General features: G+C 41.3%; 2 protein-coding genes across 2 annotated transcripts in view; one reads left to right on the plus strand and one right to left on the minus strand.

Annotated features, from left to right (window-relative positions):
* LOC130272804 (uncharacterized) overlaps positions 1-6,518 on the minus strand; it is a 114,459-nt gene extending 107,941 nt beyond the window's left edge. The window contains exon 1 of the mRNA XM_056518697.1: positions 5,350-6,518. Within this exon, the coding sequence (XP_056374672.1) occupies positions 5,350-6,518 (1,169 nt within the window). The remainder of the gene's footprint in view (positions 1-5,349) is intronic.
* The window catches only part of LOC130272809 (protein Wnt-3a), a 171,656-nt gene continuing 160,135 nt past the window's right edge, over positions 6,309-17,829 (plus strand). The window contains exon 1 of the mRNA XM_056518706.1: positions 6,309-6,604. Within this exon, the coding sequence (XP_056374681.1) occupies positions 6,534-6,604 (71 nt within the window). The 5' untranslated portion in view covers positions 6,309-6,533. The remainder of the gene's footprint in view (positions 6,605-17,829) is intronic.

Raw genomic sequence — 17,829 nt, forward strand, 5'->3', positions numbered from 1 at the left:
CGGGATAGGAGGTCGGGATAGGAGGTCGAGATAGAAGGTCAAGATAGGAGGTCAGGATAGGAGGTCGGGATAGGAGGTCGGGATAGGAGGACACGATAGGAGGTCGGGATAGGAGGACGGGATAGGAGGTCGGGATAGGAGGACACGATAGGAGGATCGGGATAGGAGGTCGGGATAGGAGGACGGGATAGGAGGTCAAGATAGGAGGACGGGATAGGAGGACACGATAGGAGGTCGGGATGGGAGGACGGGATAGGAGGTCGGGATAGGAGGACGGGATAGGAGGACGGGATAGGAGGTCAAGATAGGTGGACGGGATGGGAGGACGGAATAGGAGGACACGATAGGAGGTCGGGATAGGAGGACGGGATAGGAGGTCGGGATAGGAGGACACGATAGGAGGATCGGGATAGGAGGTCGGGATAGGAGGTCGGGATAGGAGGTCGAGATAGGAGGATGGGATAGGAGGATTGGATAGGAGGTCGGGAAAGGAGGTCGGGATAGGAGGTCGGGACAGGAGGTCGAGATAGGAGGACACGATAGGAGGTCGGGATAGGAGGTCAGGATAGGAGGTCGAGATAGGAGGCCGGGATTGGAGGTCGGGATAGGAGGTCGAGATAGGAGGACGGTATTGGAGGACGGGATAGGATGACGGGAGAAGAGGACGGGATAGGAGGATGGGATAGGAGGTCGGGATAGGAGGTCGAGATATGAGGACGGGATAGGAGGTCGTGATAGGAGAACGGGATAGGAGGACGGGATAGGAGGTTGGTATAGGAGGATGGTATAGATGGACTTGATAGGAGGACGGGATAGGAGGACAGGATAGGAGGACAAGATAGGAGGACGGAAAAGGAGGACGGGAAAGGAGGTCGAGATATGAGGACAGGAAAGGAGGATGGGAAAGGAGGACGGGAAAGGAGGACAGGATAGGAGGACGGGATAGGAGGACGGGATAGGAGGACGGGATAGGAGGACGGGATAGGAGGACGGGATAGGAGGTCGGGATAGGAGGACGGGATAAGAGGACGGGAAAGGGGATGGGATAGGAGGACCGGGATAGGAGGACCGGGATAGGAGGTCGGGATAGGAGGTCGGGATCGGAGGACGGGATAAGAGGACGGGAAAGGGGATGGGATAGGAGGACCGGGATAGGAGGACAGGATAGGAGGATGGGATAGGAGGTCGGGATCGGAGGACGGGATACTGTACTATATATGTGTATAACACTGCACTGTATATAATACTGTACTTTATATGTATATCACACTGCACTGTATATAATACTGTACTATATATGTGTATAACACTGCACTGTATATAATACTGTAGTATATATGTATATCACACTGTACTATATATAATAATGTACTTTATATGTATATAACACTGCACTGTATATAATACTGTACTATATATGTATATCACATTGCACTGTATATAATACTGTACTATATATGTGTATAACACTGCACTGTATATAATACTGTAGTATATATGTATATCACACTGCACTGTATATAATACTGTAGTATATATGTATATCACACTGCACTGTATATAATACTGTACTATATATGTGTATAACACTGCACTGTATATAATACTGTAGTATATATGTATATCACACTGCACTGTATATAATACTGTACTTTATATGTATATCACACTGCACTGTACATAATACTGTACTATATATGTGTATAACACTGCACTGTATATAATACTGTACTATATATGTATATCACACTGCACTGTATATAATACTGTACTATATATGTGTATCACACTGCACTGTATATAATACTGTACTATATATGTATATCACACTGCACTGTATATAATACTGTACTTTATATGTATATAACACTGCACTGTATATAATACTGTAGTCTATATGTATATCACACTGCACTGTATATCATACTGTACTTTATATGTATATAACACTGCACTGTATATAATACTGTAGTCTATACGTATATCACACTGTACTGTATATAATACTGTACTATATATGTATATCACACTGCACTGTATATAATACTGTACTATATATGTATATCACACTGCACTGTATATAATACTGTACTATATATGTATATCACACTGCACTGTATATAATACTGTACTATATATGTATATCACACTGCACTGTATATAATACTGTACTTTATATGTATATCACACTGTACTGTATATAATACTGAAGTATATATGTATATCACACTGTACTATATATAATACTGTACTATATATGTATATCACACTGCACTGTATATAATACTGTAGTATATATGTATATCACACTGCACTGTATATAATACTGTAGTATATATGTATATCACACTGCACTGTATATAATACTGTACTTTATATGTATATTACACTGCACTGTATATAATACTGTACTATATATGTATATCACACTGCACTGTATATAATACTGTACTATATATGTATATCACACTGCACTGTATATAGTATTGTACTATATATGTATATCACACTGCACTGTATATAATACTGTACTATATATGTATATCACACTGCACTGTATATAATACTGTACTTTATATGTATATCACACTGCACTGTATATAATACTGTACTTTATATGTGTATAACACTGCACTGTATATAATACTGTACTATATATGTATATCCCACTGTACTGTATATAATACTGTACTATATATGTATATCACACTGCACTGTATATTATACTGTACTATATATGTGTATAACACTGCACTGTATATAATACTGTACTATATATGTGTTTATCACACTGCACTGTATATAATACTGTAGTATATATGTGTATAACACTGCACTGTATATAATACTGTTGTATATATGTGTATAACACTGCACTGTATATAATACTGTACTATATATGTGTATAACACTGCACTGTATATAATACTGTACTATATATGTACATCACACTGCACTGTATATAATACTGTAGTATATATGTATATCACACTGCACTGTATATAATACTGTACTATATATGTGTATATCACACTGCACTTTATATAATACTGTAGTATATATGTGTATAACACTGCACTGTATATAATACTGTACTATATATGTACATCACACTGCACTGTATATAATACTGTAGTATATATGTATATCACACTGCACTGTATATAATACTGTACTATATATGTGTATAACACTGCACTGTATATAATACTGTTGTATATATGTGTATAACACTGCACTGTATATAATACTGTACTATATATGTGTATAACACTGCACTGTATATAATACTGTACTATATATGTACATCACACTGCACTGTATATAATACTGTAGTATATATGTATATCACACTGCACTGTATATAATACTGTACTATATATGTGTATATCACACTGCACTTTATATAATACTGTAGTATATATGTGTATAACACTGCACTGTATATAATACTGTACTATATATGTACATCACACTGCACTGTATATAATACTGTAGTATATATGTATATCACACTGCACTGTATATAATACTGTACTATATATGTGTATAACACTGCACTGTATATAATACTGTACTATATATGTATATCACACTGCACTGTATATAATACTGTACTATATATGTGTATATCACACTGCACTGTATATAATACTGTAGTATATATGTATATCACACTGCACTGTATATAATACTGTAGTATATATGTGTATAACACTGCACTGTATATAATACTGTACTATATATGTACATCACACTGCACTGTATATAATACTGTACTTTATATGTACATCACACTGTACTGTATATAATACTGTAGTATATATGTATATCACATTGCACTGTATATAATACTGTAGTATATATGTATATCACACTGCACTGTATATAATACTGTACTATATATGTATATCACACTGCACTGTATATAATACTGTACTATATATGTACATCACACTGTACTGTATATAATACTGTAGTATATATGTATATCACACTGCACTGTATATAATACTGTAATTTATATGTATATAACACTGCACTGTATATAATACTGTACTTTATATGTATATAACACTGCACTGTATATAATACTGTACTATATATGTATATCACACTGCACTGTATATAATACTGTACTATATATGTATATCACACTGCACTGTATATAATACTGTACTATATATGTACATCACACTGTACTGTATATAATACTGTAGTATATATGTATATCACATTGCACTGTATATAATACTGTAGTATATATGTATATCACACTGCACTGTATATAATACTGTAGTATATATGTACATCACACTGTACTGTATATAATACTGTAGTATATATGTATATCACATTGCACTGTATATAATACTGTAGTATATATGTATATCACACTGCACACACAGGACTCCATCACCTCCAGGATGAGGCTGCAGTGATCGGTCACAGGGACCTGCCGGGACTTCCTCTCTCCTCTCTTCCTGTGAAGTCTTGTAGGACCCCACCTGATCGCAGGGCTGGGGGCCACAGAGCCCTATCTGCTGGAGATTAGCTCATCCCTCCCCGGCTGCAGTGTCATCACAATTCCCCCTTGGCAAGATCTGCTGATTGGGTCCTCCCCGGGAAGGAGTCTGTCTCTCATCTCTCTGTACAAAGTTTTTTTCTTTTTAATATTTGCTGTTAGAGTGTCAGCTCTGTGCACTCAGGACAGGAGGAGGGCAAGGCTCCTGCCCCCCTACAGCATCCAAGACAGGAGGAGAGCAAGGCTCCTGCCCCCCTACAGCACCCAGGACAGGAGGAGAGCAAGGCTCCTGCCCCCCTACAGCACCCAGGACAGGAGGAGAGCAAGGCTCCTGCCCCCCTACAGCACCCAGGACAGGAGGAGAGCAAGGCTCCTGCCCCCCTACAGCACCCAGGACAGGAGGAGAGCAAGGCTCCTGCCCACCTACAGCACCCAGTGTAGCAGAGCCAGGCTGTTGCCCACCTGCAGCACCAAGGACAAGGAAATGCCAGGTTCCTGACCACCTGCATCACCCAGGACAAGGGGATATACAAGATTCTAGCCATCTGCAGCACCCAGGACAGGAGGATAGCCTGGCTTCTGCCCAATTGCCTACAGCACAGGGGTTAAGGTGGAGCCACGTACCTACCCACCTGCCCAGTACAAGAGGAGAACTAGGCTCCTGCCCACTTGCAGCATCCAGAACAAGAGAAGAGCTTGGTTTTTACTCTATTGCCTGCCCAGTATTAGGGGAGAACCAGGCACCTACCCACCTGCACCCAGAACAGACTCATGCCTACCTACCAGCAATACATAAAATAAGGTAAAGACAGGCTCATACCCACCTGCCTGAAGCACCTAGTACAGGAGGGTTGTCGGCATCCTGTCTGTAGCATTCAGTATAGGAATTGACGGGCACCTGCCCTCCTGCCGGCAGCACCCAGTAGAGGATCGTGCCCCTGCCCTCCTGCCGGCAGCACCCAGTAGAGGATCGTGCCCCTGCCCAACTGTCTGCAGCACCCAGTAGGAGAGGAATTGTCGGCTCCTGCCCACCTGCAGCACCCAGTACAGAGAGTCTGGCTCTTGGCCACCTGCTTGTAACACCCAGTACAGGAGGAGAGGATCGTTCTCCTGCCCACCTGCCCGCAGGACCCAGTGGAGGAATTGTCGGGCTCCTGCCCACCTGCCTGCCCGCCCAGTACAGAGGGTCGTTCTCCTGCCCACCTGCCTGCAGCACCCAGTGGAGGAATTGTCGGGCTCCTGCCCACCTGCCTGCCCGCCCAGTACAGAGGGTCGTTCTCCTGCCCACCTGCCTGCAGGACCCAGTGGAGGAATTGTCGGGCTCCTGCCCACCTGCCTGCCCGCCCAGTACAGAGGGTCGTTCTCCTGCCCACCTGCCTGCCGGACCCAGTGGAGGAATTGTCGGGCTCCTGCCCACCTGCCTGCCCGCCCAGTACAGAGGGTCGTTCTCCTGCCCACCTGCCTGCAGCACCCAGTACAGAGGGTCGTTCTCCTGCCCACCTGCCTGCAGCACCCAGTACAGAGGGTCGTTCTCCTGCCCACCTGCCTGCAGCACCCAGTACAGAGGGTCGTTCTCCTGCCCACCTGCCTGCAGCACCCAGTACAGAGGGTCGTTCTCCTGCCCACCTGCCTGCAGCACCCAGTACAGAGGATCGTTCTCCTGCCCACCTGCCTGCAGCACCCAGTACAGAGGGTCGTTCTCCTGCCCACCTGCCTGCAGCACCCAGTACAGAGGGTCGTTCTCCTGCCCACCTGCCTGCAGCACCCAGTACAGAGGGTCGTTCTCCTGCCCACCTGCCTGCAGCACCCAGTACAGAGGGTCGTTCTCCTGCCCACCTGCCTGCAGCACCCAGTACAGAGGGTCGTTCTCCTGCCCACCTGCCTGCAGCACCCAGTACAGAGGGTCGTTCTCCTGCCCACCTGCCTGCAGACTCTTCTCCACACCTTGGTTTCCTCTGGATCTTACTTTGTGATATAACTTCATCCCCCTCATCCTCAGCTCCGGACAATGTTCTCTTTTGGATATTTGCTCTTTCTGTGTGGACTCAGCCAGGTTCTGTCTACCTACCCGATCTGGTGGTGAGTGCCCGATCCTTCCTTATACCTTATAATCATCCTCATCCTATTATAAGATTAATCATTACTATTATTATGTCTTCCTATAAGTGTTGTGTATTATCAGCTGGTGGGGGTAAGGGGATCAGTATCGGGGTGTACGGGGTTCCCCCAGCCCCTGCTCCTTACACTCCGGTACATTATCAGGTACATACATGGGATCAGTCAGCTGGAAGAAAACAACAGAAACTTACTAAACTTTTTTTTCTTTTTGCTGTGAGTGAAAAACATAAAAGCAGGAAAGACAAGACCAGGCAGCCTGCACCCTACTCTACAAAGGGAGTGTGAGTGTATACACGTGAGTGTGCATCTGTGTGTCTATATGAGTACATGCATGTGAGTGTGCATCTGTGTGTCTATATGAGTACATGCATGTGAGTGTGCATCTGTGTGTCTATATGAGTACATGCATGTGAGTGTGCATCTGTGTGTCTATATGAGTACATGCATGTGAGTGTGCATCTGTGTGTCTATATGAGTACATGCATGTGAGTGTGCATCTGTGTGTCTATATGAGTACATGCATGTGAGTGTGCATCTGTGTGTCTAAATGAGTACATGCATGTGAGTGTGCATCTGAGTGTATGTGTGAGTGTATACACGTGAGTGTGCATCTGTGTGTCTATATGAGTACATGCTTGTGAGTGTGCATCTGTGTGTCTATATGAGTACATGCATGTGAGTGTGCTTCTGAGTGTATGTGTGAGTGTATACACGTGAGTGTGCATCTGTGTGTCTATATGAGTACATGCATGTGAGTGTGCATCTGTGTGTCTATATGAGTACATGCATGTGAGTGTGCATCTGTGTGTCTATATGAGTACATGCATGTGAGTGTGCATCTGTGTGTCTATATGAGTACATGCATGTGAGTGTGCATCTGTGTGTCTATATGAGTACATGCATATGAGTGTGCATCTGTGCGTCTATATGAGTACATGCATCTGAGTGTGCATCTGTGTGTCTATATGAGTACATGCATGTGAGTGTGCATCTGAGTGTATGTGTGAGTGTATACACGTGAGTGTGCATCTGTGTGTCTATATGAGTATATGCATGTGAGTGTGCATCTGTGTGTATGTGAATGTGTGTATACATGTGTGTATGTGTGAGTGTATAAACATGAGTGTGCATCTGTGTGTATGTATACATGTGTGTATGTGTGAGTGTATACATATGAGTGTGCATCTGTGTATGTGTGAGTCTATACATGTGAGTGTACATCTATGTGTCTATGAGTGTATGTATAAATGTAAGTGTGCATCTGTGTGTATAAATAAGTGTGACTGTATATGTGTGATTTTGTATCTGTGTGTATATGTGAGTGCATATGCATGTGTGAGTGTATGTGTGTATGTATAAAGGTATATGAATGTGTATACAGAGGCACAGGCAGGTCAGACAGGAAGGATTTACAGTAGACAGAGCTGTTCATCTACCTGTCATTATTATATTATAGTTGTTTATATCATTTATTTTTTCTTAATGCACATTATTATTGTTATTATTATTGTTATTATTATTATTGTTATTATTATTGTTATTATTATTATTTTATTTTTATCCTCCTTAGTATTATTTTTTTTTCTTTATGCAATTAGTATAATTTTTATTCTTTAGGCCCTTAGTATTATTTTTCTTCATTAGGCCCTTAGTATTATTTTTCTTCATTAGGCCCTTAGTATTATTTTTCTTCATTAGGCCCTTAGTATTATTTTTCTTCATTAGGCCCTTAGTATTATTTTTCTTCTTTATGCCCTTAGTTTTTTTATCTTCTTTATGTCCTTAGTATTTTTTATCTTCTTTATGTCCTTAGTATTATTTTTCTTCTTTATGCCCTTATTATTATTTATCTTCTTTATGCCCTTAGTTTTTTTATCTTCTTTATGTCCTTAGTATTATTTTTCTTCTTTATGTCCTTAGTATTATTTTTCTTCTTTATGTCCTTAGTATTTCTTATCTTCTTTATGTCCTTAGTAATATTTTTCTTTTTTATGTCCTTAGCATTATTTTTCTTTTTTATGTCCTTAGTATTATTCATCTTCTTTATATCCTTAGTATTATTCATCTTCTTTATATTCTTAGTATTATTAATCTTCTTTATGCCCTTAGTATTATTTTTCTTCTTTATGTCCTTAGTATTGTTTTTCTTTTTTATGTCCTTAGTATTTTAATCATCTTCTTTATGTCCTTAGTATTATTCATCTTCTTTATATCCTTAGTATTATTAATCTTCTTTATGCCCTTAGTATAATTTTTCTTCTTTATGCCCTTAGTATTATTTTTCTTCTTTAGGCCCTTTTATTCTTGATTTTCTTCTTTAAGTCCTTAGTATTTTTTATCTTCTTTATGTCCTTAGTATTGTTTTTCTTCTTTATGTCCTTAGTATTTTATCTTCTTTATATCCTTAGTATTATTTTCACTGGGGGATCGTTGGACCTGCTCTTGATGTATTTATATCAGGTTGGCTGAGGATTCTTGTTTTATGTGACATTTACCTGTAGCTCTCCTGTGCACATTATATTGGGGACTCTTTGTCATCTCTTGTGTGTTTGGATTGTATTGGGGTCCACTGTGTAGAATCTAGACTCAGGTCTATCTCTCATCTGCCCTTCAGGGGGGGGTGTCACTAGGACCTCAAGGTTTTGCAGACATCAGTAGAAACTGCCTATTTACCCAGTATTGTTTGAGGGTTCACCTCCAGCGGACTCTTCTTGTTGTGACCCCCATTGCTTATAGAGCAGCTGTGGAGTCAACTGTGCTGAGGTCACACATAGGCCACATATCCTGCTCACTGTGTTACATTATATCTGATTAATTTACTGCATAAGATCCCCAAAAGTGAGGTTTGGTGCCTCTTTTCTTTTGGGGGTCCCATTCGGGAGGATTGTAGGGTGCACTCTCCTCCCTCCCCTCTGTACTAAGGGCAGGTGCTCCCTCTGCTCTTTCTTTGCCTGAGGAGCTGCAGGGAAATATGTCTCACCAGGTATTTACCTGTGGGAAGCGGCGCAGGTTACTGGTATGTGATGAGATGTTTGTACAGAAGATCTGCACTACAGCACAAGCCTCATCTATAATTATAAACTCACCATTCACCTAATGGGGCCTGACAAGGCAAGTGAATGCAGAGAGGGAGATCCAAGACAGGAAGGTTACATTATAGCAGCAACATAGAGATTGTGTTACAATTAACAAATCATCTGCCAAGTCTAATACTTCGCTAATTACCCCCCACCCCGCTCACCGCACCGCTCTCCCTGCGCCTTGTGTCAATGTTTGTATAGAGTGCAATGAAGTGTTATATCAATAATACTGAGGAATTATCCTGAGTACAGTCCACATGACAGCCCCCCTCACCTGCCCCCTCTGCCTGCTCTCACCACTATGGGTGAACAGTATCAGGGGTTTGTGTGGTCAATGCCCCCGGCTGTGGGGTGAACTGTACATGGGGTTGCAGTGTACTCAGTGTCACCATTGGGTGAGGTTCCTTGTCTCGCTGAGGCATCTCAGGTATGTCTGCGAGAGAGAATTCATTTCAATTAGAAGGTAATAAAATGCAAATGTGCTCTTGATAAGACAGGCAGAAGGAACACCTGGCCTGTAATCCATAATGAGCAATGTTTAATTCACAGTTATTATACAGCTTATAATTACAAAGCATTGATGCATTCCTGGAGCTGACAGGGGAAGACATTCCACTGAAACCTACATAAATATTCCCTGTCACCTCCCCGCACACAACAAGTCCCTGCTCTGCACCTACAGGGCAAAAAAAAGTAAAAAAAAAAAACTTATAAAAAAAAAGGGGAAAAAAAGGAAATTAACAATCTTCATTGAATATACATCTTTTCTTAGATTCAACTTATTTCTTTAGGATTTTTCTTTACATTAAAAACTAAATCTTATTATTTTTAGAATTTAGATTTTTGAGGTAACGAGATACAAAAAACCTAAAACTCTTTGTTACTAATTTCCTTTGTATCTGACTAAAACACGGACAAAAAAGCTTCTCCGAGGCACTTTCTGTTCTTTAGATTTTCTTTGCCTTGTGTTTCATTTAGAATTATTTACTTTTTTTACATTTTACATGTTTTTATTAATGTTCTCGCTAACAACACTAGAAAAAACACTAAAGCTTCTAATTCTGATTTTGTAAAAATGTGTTGATTTGGGTAGTAATATAGCCGGACCGCTTAATATTTTGTTTTCTGCTTCTGGATTTTGTGAAATCGTTATGTCATAATTACCGATAACTAAATCCTAAAATAGTTGAGATGGATTCAAAGGATTTTTGCTTAGGGAAATCTGAATTTAAATATTCAATGAACACACAATATTTTGAGTAATTTGAATTTTTGTTATTTATTTTGAAATTTCCCAAAATATTTATTTTACCTATTTTTTTCTTGTTTTTTTATTTTTTTTTATTCCTTGTATAAATGTTTAGGAAGTTCACTAATAGTTTGTTTTAGAAATCAGTCACCGAGGTGTCATTTACAAGCTATTCTTTGTGAGCCTTAAAGGAACAGTGTTATGTAAATGAGGCTCCACCCCTCGAGCAGCGAGGGACACATGACATGAAGGGTGAATGATTCTCCTTTAAGATTGTGGCCTCTGTAACTAGCAAAGAACCGCAGATATTATTTCAACCATAATTTGTCATCTTAAACGTTTTTTTTTTCTGTTCCTGGATTTTCCAAATACATCATAACTTTGCCTGCAGTCAAAACCATAAAATATTAACCCCTTTCATCCCATAGGAATGTGCAACAGCTCACTATGTGGCACAAGGTGCTGCAGGGCTCTGAGGTTGGGACAGGGTCGGAGCAATTTCTACTAAACAGTTTGTCTTTGAATCGTAGGCATTTTGCATTGCAAGGGTTAACTGTGCTTTAATCTATTGTTACCCCTTTGGCGGAGAAGCAAATGGACAAATTCAGACACGTGCAGGGAAAAATTATCAAAGGGTGTTTTTTGTAGCAAAAAAAAAAAAATTAGAACAAGGTAAAAAAATAAAGAAAGAAAGAAAGAAAGAAAAGAAATTGAAGATAGCCACACCACCCCAAGTGTGAATGCAAGAAATGCTGGGAGACATGGGCCGTGTAGTGCTGCAATGATTGTCACTTCTGTTTGTGCAATTCCTGTTAAGTGACATTAAATACACTTGTGTCATCTCACCCCGCGGCCACGTCTTGATCTCAGGTGTCAGGAACTTCTCAGACTTTGACGCCGATCATTTCTATATTTAAAAAAAAAAAGTTCTTTTAGTGAAAAATAATTATAATCATATATATATATATATATAATTTAAAATTATTTGATTCTACATTTTTTCAATTAATCTATTTTATTATCTCATTTCAAAAATCCTGTAAAATTCTTACCAATTCCATAATCTCTTCACAACCTAATAGACAGCGTGAAATAAATTTAGGAGGAAATATTCAAAGTTTAGTGTAAATTTTTGTCCTTTAAAATCGAGCAGTAAAACATTGGCGATCAATATTTCAATGGAAAAATATAAGTAAAAAATTCTGAAAATTGATTCACAGTTAAAAATGTAAAAACTCTTAAAAAATTAGCAAAAACAGGATCACAATGTGTAGAGAGTGAGGGAGAAAAAAGAATTTAAAAGTGCAGTCACCGATACTTTACAAGGTACATTTTTTATTCAGTCCTTTAAAAGCTTCTGCAGGTCGGATAGATACAAGAAGATGTTCATGTGATGACCATTTTGCACCTATTATAGGTATTTATTTTTTTTTACATTTTTTAAATAAAATATTCTGAGAAAAATTCTAATAATTCTTTCAAATTGTTAGAATGTAATAAGAAATGAAAATGGCTAAATGGAAAATTGAATTTAAATAATAAAATGAAATCTCCTGGACTGATAAATTACAAAACAAAAGAATGAAATGACTAAACAGAATTTATTCAGATTATTCAATAAATAGTTTTTATTGTATTATTTGTTTGTTTTTCTGGATGTTTCCAAAGAATAGTATTCATAATACATGGATCTGTCTCAATTTTGTCATCTTATCAATTATTTATTAATACATTCAGAATTATTTCTAGTTTGTGTGACATGAAGTGACATGAATTTTAAGAGGAAATTATTTTTGATATATTTTTGGATGAGTCTGCGCGGTGGTTGTTCTGTAGATATTCCAGGTCTGTAGGACATTTTGGGGGGCAGCCTGGAGGGGTCCGCACTGTGGTCCGTCTGTAACTATTGTTCTGGGGACGGGTCGCCCTTTAATCCGTGTGTTAATTATTTATTCGCTGCTTTTCAGAGGAGGATCCGTAACCCAAATATGTCTTGTCCAACCTTTTTTAAAATAGACAATTCATCACTGAGGAAGAAAAGGTCCCGGGTGATTGTGATTCTCTCTGTGGGTGGAAATGCTTCTAAGACACAATTGAATTCCTCAAACTCTTGTTTTTATTGTCTTTATACAAGAGAATGGGACGAATTGTCAAACCCCCAACATCAAGTGTGGATAAACAGGACAGATGGCTGTCAAAAGTAAAATAACAGCCCATCTACTATAGATAGATGGATAGATAGATAGATATGAGATAGATAGTGAGATAGATATTAGATAGATAAATAGATAGAACGATATAGAGATAGATAGATAGATTTAGAGATAGATATGGGATAGCTAGATAGATAGATAGATAGATATGAGATAGATAGATAGGAGATATATAGATATGAGATAGATAGATATGAGATAGATAGATAGATATGCGATAGATAGATAGATAGATAGATATAGAGATAGATATAGAGATAGATATGAGATAGATAGATATGAGATACCGTATATACTTGAGTATAAGCCGACCCGAATATAAGCCGAGGCCCCTAATTTCCCCCCAAAAACCCAGGAAAAGTTATTGACTCGAGTATAAGCCTAGGGTGGGAAATACATCATCCCCCCCATGTCATCATCCAGACCCCCGTCATTAACAACCTCATCATCATCACCCTGTCATCATCCCTTCATCATCACTGCCTGTCATTATCCCACACCCCCTTCATCATCCCCTTGTCATCATCCCACACCCCCTTCATCATCCCCTTGTCATCATCCCACCCCCCCCCATCATATCCCCTTGTCATCATCCCACACCCCCCTTCATCATCCTCTTGTCATCATCCCACACCCCCCCTTCATCATCCCCTTGTCATCATCCCACACCCCCCCTTCATCATCCCCTTGTCATCATCCCACCCCCCCTTCATCATCCCCTTGTCATCATCCCACACACCCCCTTCATCATCCCCTTGTCATCATCCCACACCCCCCCTTCATCATCCCCTTGTCATCATCCTACCCCCCCCTTCATCATCCCCTTGTCATCATCCCACCCCCCCTTCATCATCCCCTTGTCATCATCCCACACACCCCCTTCATCATCCCCTTGTCATCATCCCACACCCCCCCTTCATCATCCCCTTGTCATCATCCTACCCCCCCCCTTCATCATCCCCTTGTCATCATCCCACACCCCCCTTCATCATCCCCTTGTCATCATCCCCTTCCCCTTCATCATCCTCCTGTCATCATCCCACACCCCCCCTTCATCATCCCCTTGTCATCATCCCACCCCCCTTCATTATCCCCTTGTCATCATCCCACACTCCCCCTTCATCATCCCCTTGTCATCATCCCACACTCCCCCTTCATCATCCCCTTGTCATCATCCCACACCCCCCCTTCATCATCCCCTTGTCATCATCCCACACTCCCCCTTCATCATCCCCTTGTCATCATCCCCCCCCTTCATCATCCCCTTGTCATCATCCCACCCCCCCTTCATCATCACCACATGTCATCAGCCCCCCCCCCCCCACCCCTTCATCATCACCGCTTGTCAATGTCTGATACAGTGGTCTTCAACCTGCGGACCTCCAGATGTTTCAAAACTACAACTCCCAGCAAGTCCGGGCAGCCATCGGCTGTCCGGGCTTGCTGGGAGTTGTAGTTTTGAAACATCTGGAGGTCTGCAGGTTGAAGACCACTGCCCGGGCCTTCATCATCCAGGCCCCCCTCCCCCCTTTAGTTTTGTACTCACCTCCGCTCGGCGGAACGTTCGGGTGAGCTGGTCCGGGCCATCTGTGCTGCAGGCCGTCTGGAGGGGAGGGATAGTCGTTCCGGGCTGTCCATCTTCACCAGGGGGGCCTCTTCTCCGCACTTCGGGCCCGGAATAGAGACGTGGCCTTGACGACGACGCACAGGGACGTTGCTCATGAACGTCCCTGTGCGTCATAGTTAAGGCAACGTGACTATTCCAGGCCCGAAGCGCGGAGAAGAGGCCCCCCTGGTGAAGATGGACAGCCCGGAACGACTATCCCTCCCCACCGGACGGTCCTGCAGCACAGATGGCCCGGACCAGCTCACCCGAACGTCCCGCAGAGCGGAGGTGGGTACAAAACTAAAGGGGGTGAGAGGGGGGGGGGGGCTGGATGATGATGAAGGCCGCAGTGGTCTTCAACCTGCGGACCTCCAGATGTTTCAAAACTACAACTCCCAGCAAGACCGGACAGCAGATGGCTGCCCGGACTTGCTGGGAGTTGTAGTTTTGAAACATCTGGAGGTCCGCAGGTTGAAGAGCACTGAGAGTGGAGAGTTCACTCGAGTATAAGCCGAGGGGAGTGTTTTCAGCACAAAAAATTGTGCTGAAAAACTCGGCTTATACTCGAGTATATACGGTAGATACATAGATATTAGATATATAGATAGATATGATATAGATTGATAGATAGATATGAGATAGATAGATTGATAGATAGATATGAGATAGATAGATAGATAGATATGAGATAGATAGATATGAGATAGATATGATATAGATTGATAGATAGATATGAGATAGATAGATATGAGATAGATAGATAGATATGAGATAGATATGATATAGATTGATAGATAGATATGAGATAGATAGATATGAGATAGATAGATAGATATGAGATAGATATCATATAGATTGATAGATAGATATGAGATAGATAGATATGAGATAGATAGATAGTATTCCAGGAGAGCAGCACAACCAAAAGAGCAAGACAATAGAGATAAGGTACAAGCTGTGTGGGAGCCTGGGTCAGAGGATCCGCTTACATAAAAATCCAAGAAGCAGCAGCGCACAAAAGGTATTCGTGTCAAAAGGTGGAAGTTTATTCCATTAATCCAGTGAACAAAGTCCGAGCAACGTTTCTGTGACCTCACGTCACCGTTCTCATATTTTTTTTTTAGATAGATAGATATGAGATAGATTGATGGATAGATATTAGATAAATAGATAGATATGAGATAGATAGATATAAGATAGATAGATATGAGATAGATAGATAGATAGATAGATAGATAGATAGATAGATATGAGATAGATAGATAGATGATAGATAGATAGGAGCTAGATAGATAGATAGTAAGATAGATGTTTAGTAAACATTTGACTTTTTTTACTTTTGTGAATTGGTCCTACGTTCATGTTGCTCTCTCTTAGACATATAACTATTACTAACATCACACATTATAAAACAAGTTTATAGCTGGGCTAAAGGCCTCCCATTTGGTCTAATAGTTCACCATGAAATTAAGGTTCTGGCATTATAACATATAATATACATGTAGCACTGGGACTGACTTTTATTGTCCTACCATTACCTCTTAGCAGTTACGCCTCATTTATATGTCAAATTGGTAAGGGGCTATAAATTGTGAATATCCTTTAAAGCTGCCAATTTTGGCAAGACTGGTCATCCATATTATGTGTATTGGGCGCCCTAACTTTCCCCCAGGGGCAGATGTTGGAAGAAAAAAGAGGCCAAGCATATTGGATTTCAACATGGGAGATAAGTCACCACAGGAGCTGGCCGGAAAGGGAAGAGAGGATCTGGGGAAGGATGAAGGAGTTTGGGGGGAACGGAAGGGTTTGAAGCAGAAGAGAGAGGAGTCTAGATAAGAAAAAATAGTCTACAGGGAACTAAAGAGTCTGGAGGGGACAGAGGAGTCTGGAGGGGACAGAGGAGTCTGGAGGGGGCAGAGAAGTCTGGAGTAGGACAGAGCGGTCTGGAGGGGACAGAAGAGTCTGTGGGGGGCAGAGAAGTCTGGAGGAGGACAGAGGGTTCTGAAGGGGCAGAGAAGTCTGGAGGAGGAGAACAGAGGAGGATAAAAGAGTCTGGAGGGGACAGAGGAGTCTGGAGGAGACTTAAGGGTCTGTAGGAGGACAGGGAGGTTTGGAGGATAAAAGAAGAGTCTGGAGGGAACACAGAAGTCTGGAGGAGGATAGAAGAGTAGAAGAGTCTGGATGACACAGAGGAGTCTGGAGGGGGCAGAGGAGCCTGGAGGAGGACAGAGGGGCCTGGAGGAGGATAGAAGAGTCTGGAGGGGGCAGAGGAGTCTGGAGGAGTATAAAAGAGTATGGAGGGGATATAGGAGTCTGGAGGGGAAAGAGGAGTCTGGAAGAATTCATGACCTACTGAAACTATTATTCTTGGGAGTTGAAGTTTTGCAAATGCTGCAGGGCCACAGTTTGAAGACCACTGCACTAAGGGATGACATCAGAGGGAAGCCTTGATATACCTTTCAAGGAAAGTGTGCATCTTCTGGAGGAGGCAGACAGACCTTTAGTTTCTGGGCATGCTGGGAGTTGAAGTTTTGTAACATCTAGAGGGCTACAGTTTGACACCACTATTTTTGATCTTTGACACCCCTGTTTTAGTTCTACTCTGTGCTGTCTGTCTGGATCCTTCGTAGAAATGTAATTGAATCTCTTATGTCTTCCATCTTCTTCATATCGAGATTAAGTCTCACCTTCTAGGTAACTGAAGCTTCTTTCACCAATCTTCCATCTTCCTTGACTTCTGCTTCTCTTGTTGCCCGGTTGGTGACAGGTTCCGTGAGCTTGGTCATAGTCTTCATCCTCTCTACTGGTCTTGAACCCATTACTCTTTAACATTTTAGTGTCAGAAAAGGTTTGTGTAGATATTATATTGTATCTCTATGTGGTTATATTATATTGTATCACTTGTAGCTATTACCACTGGGAGGACCATGGATGGTGTGAATTATTCGAAGATAATATTATTTGCATGTTTCCCATCAAGTCAATAAATCAATTAGCCAGGTGTCCTACAGGCCCCGGATTAAGCGCGTATTGCAGAG

This window comes from Hyla sarda, chromosome 5 (genome assembly GCF_029499605.1).
Source record: "Hyla sarda isolate aHylSar1 chromosome 5, aHylSar1.hap1, whole genome shotgun sequence".
Taxonomy (NCBI): Eukaryota; Metazoa; Chordata; class Amphibia; order Anura; family Hylidae; genus Hyla; species Hyla sarda.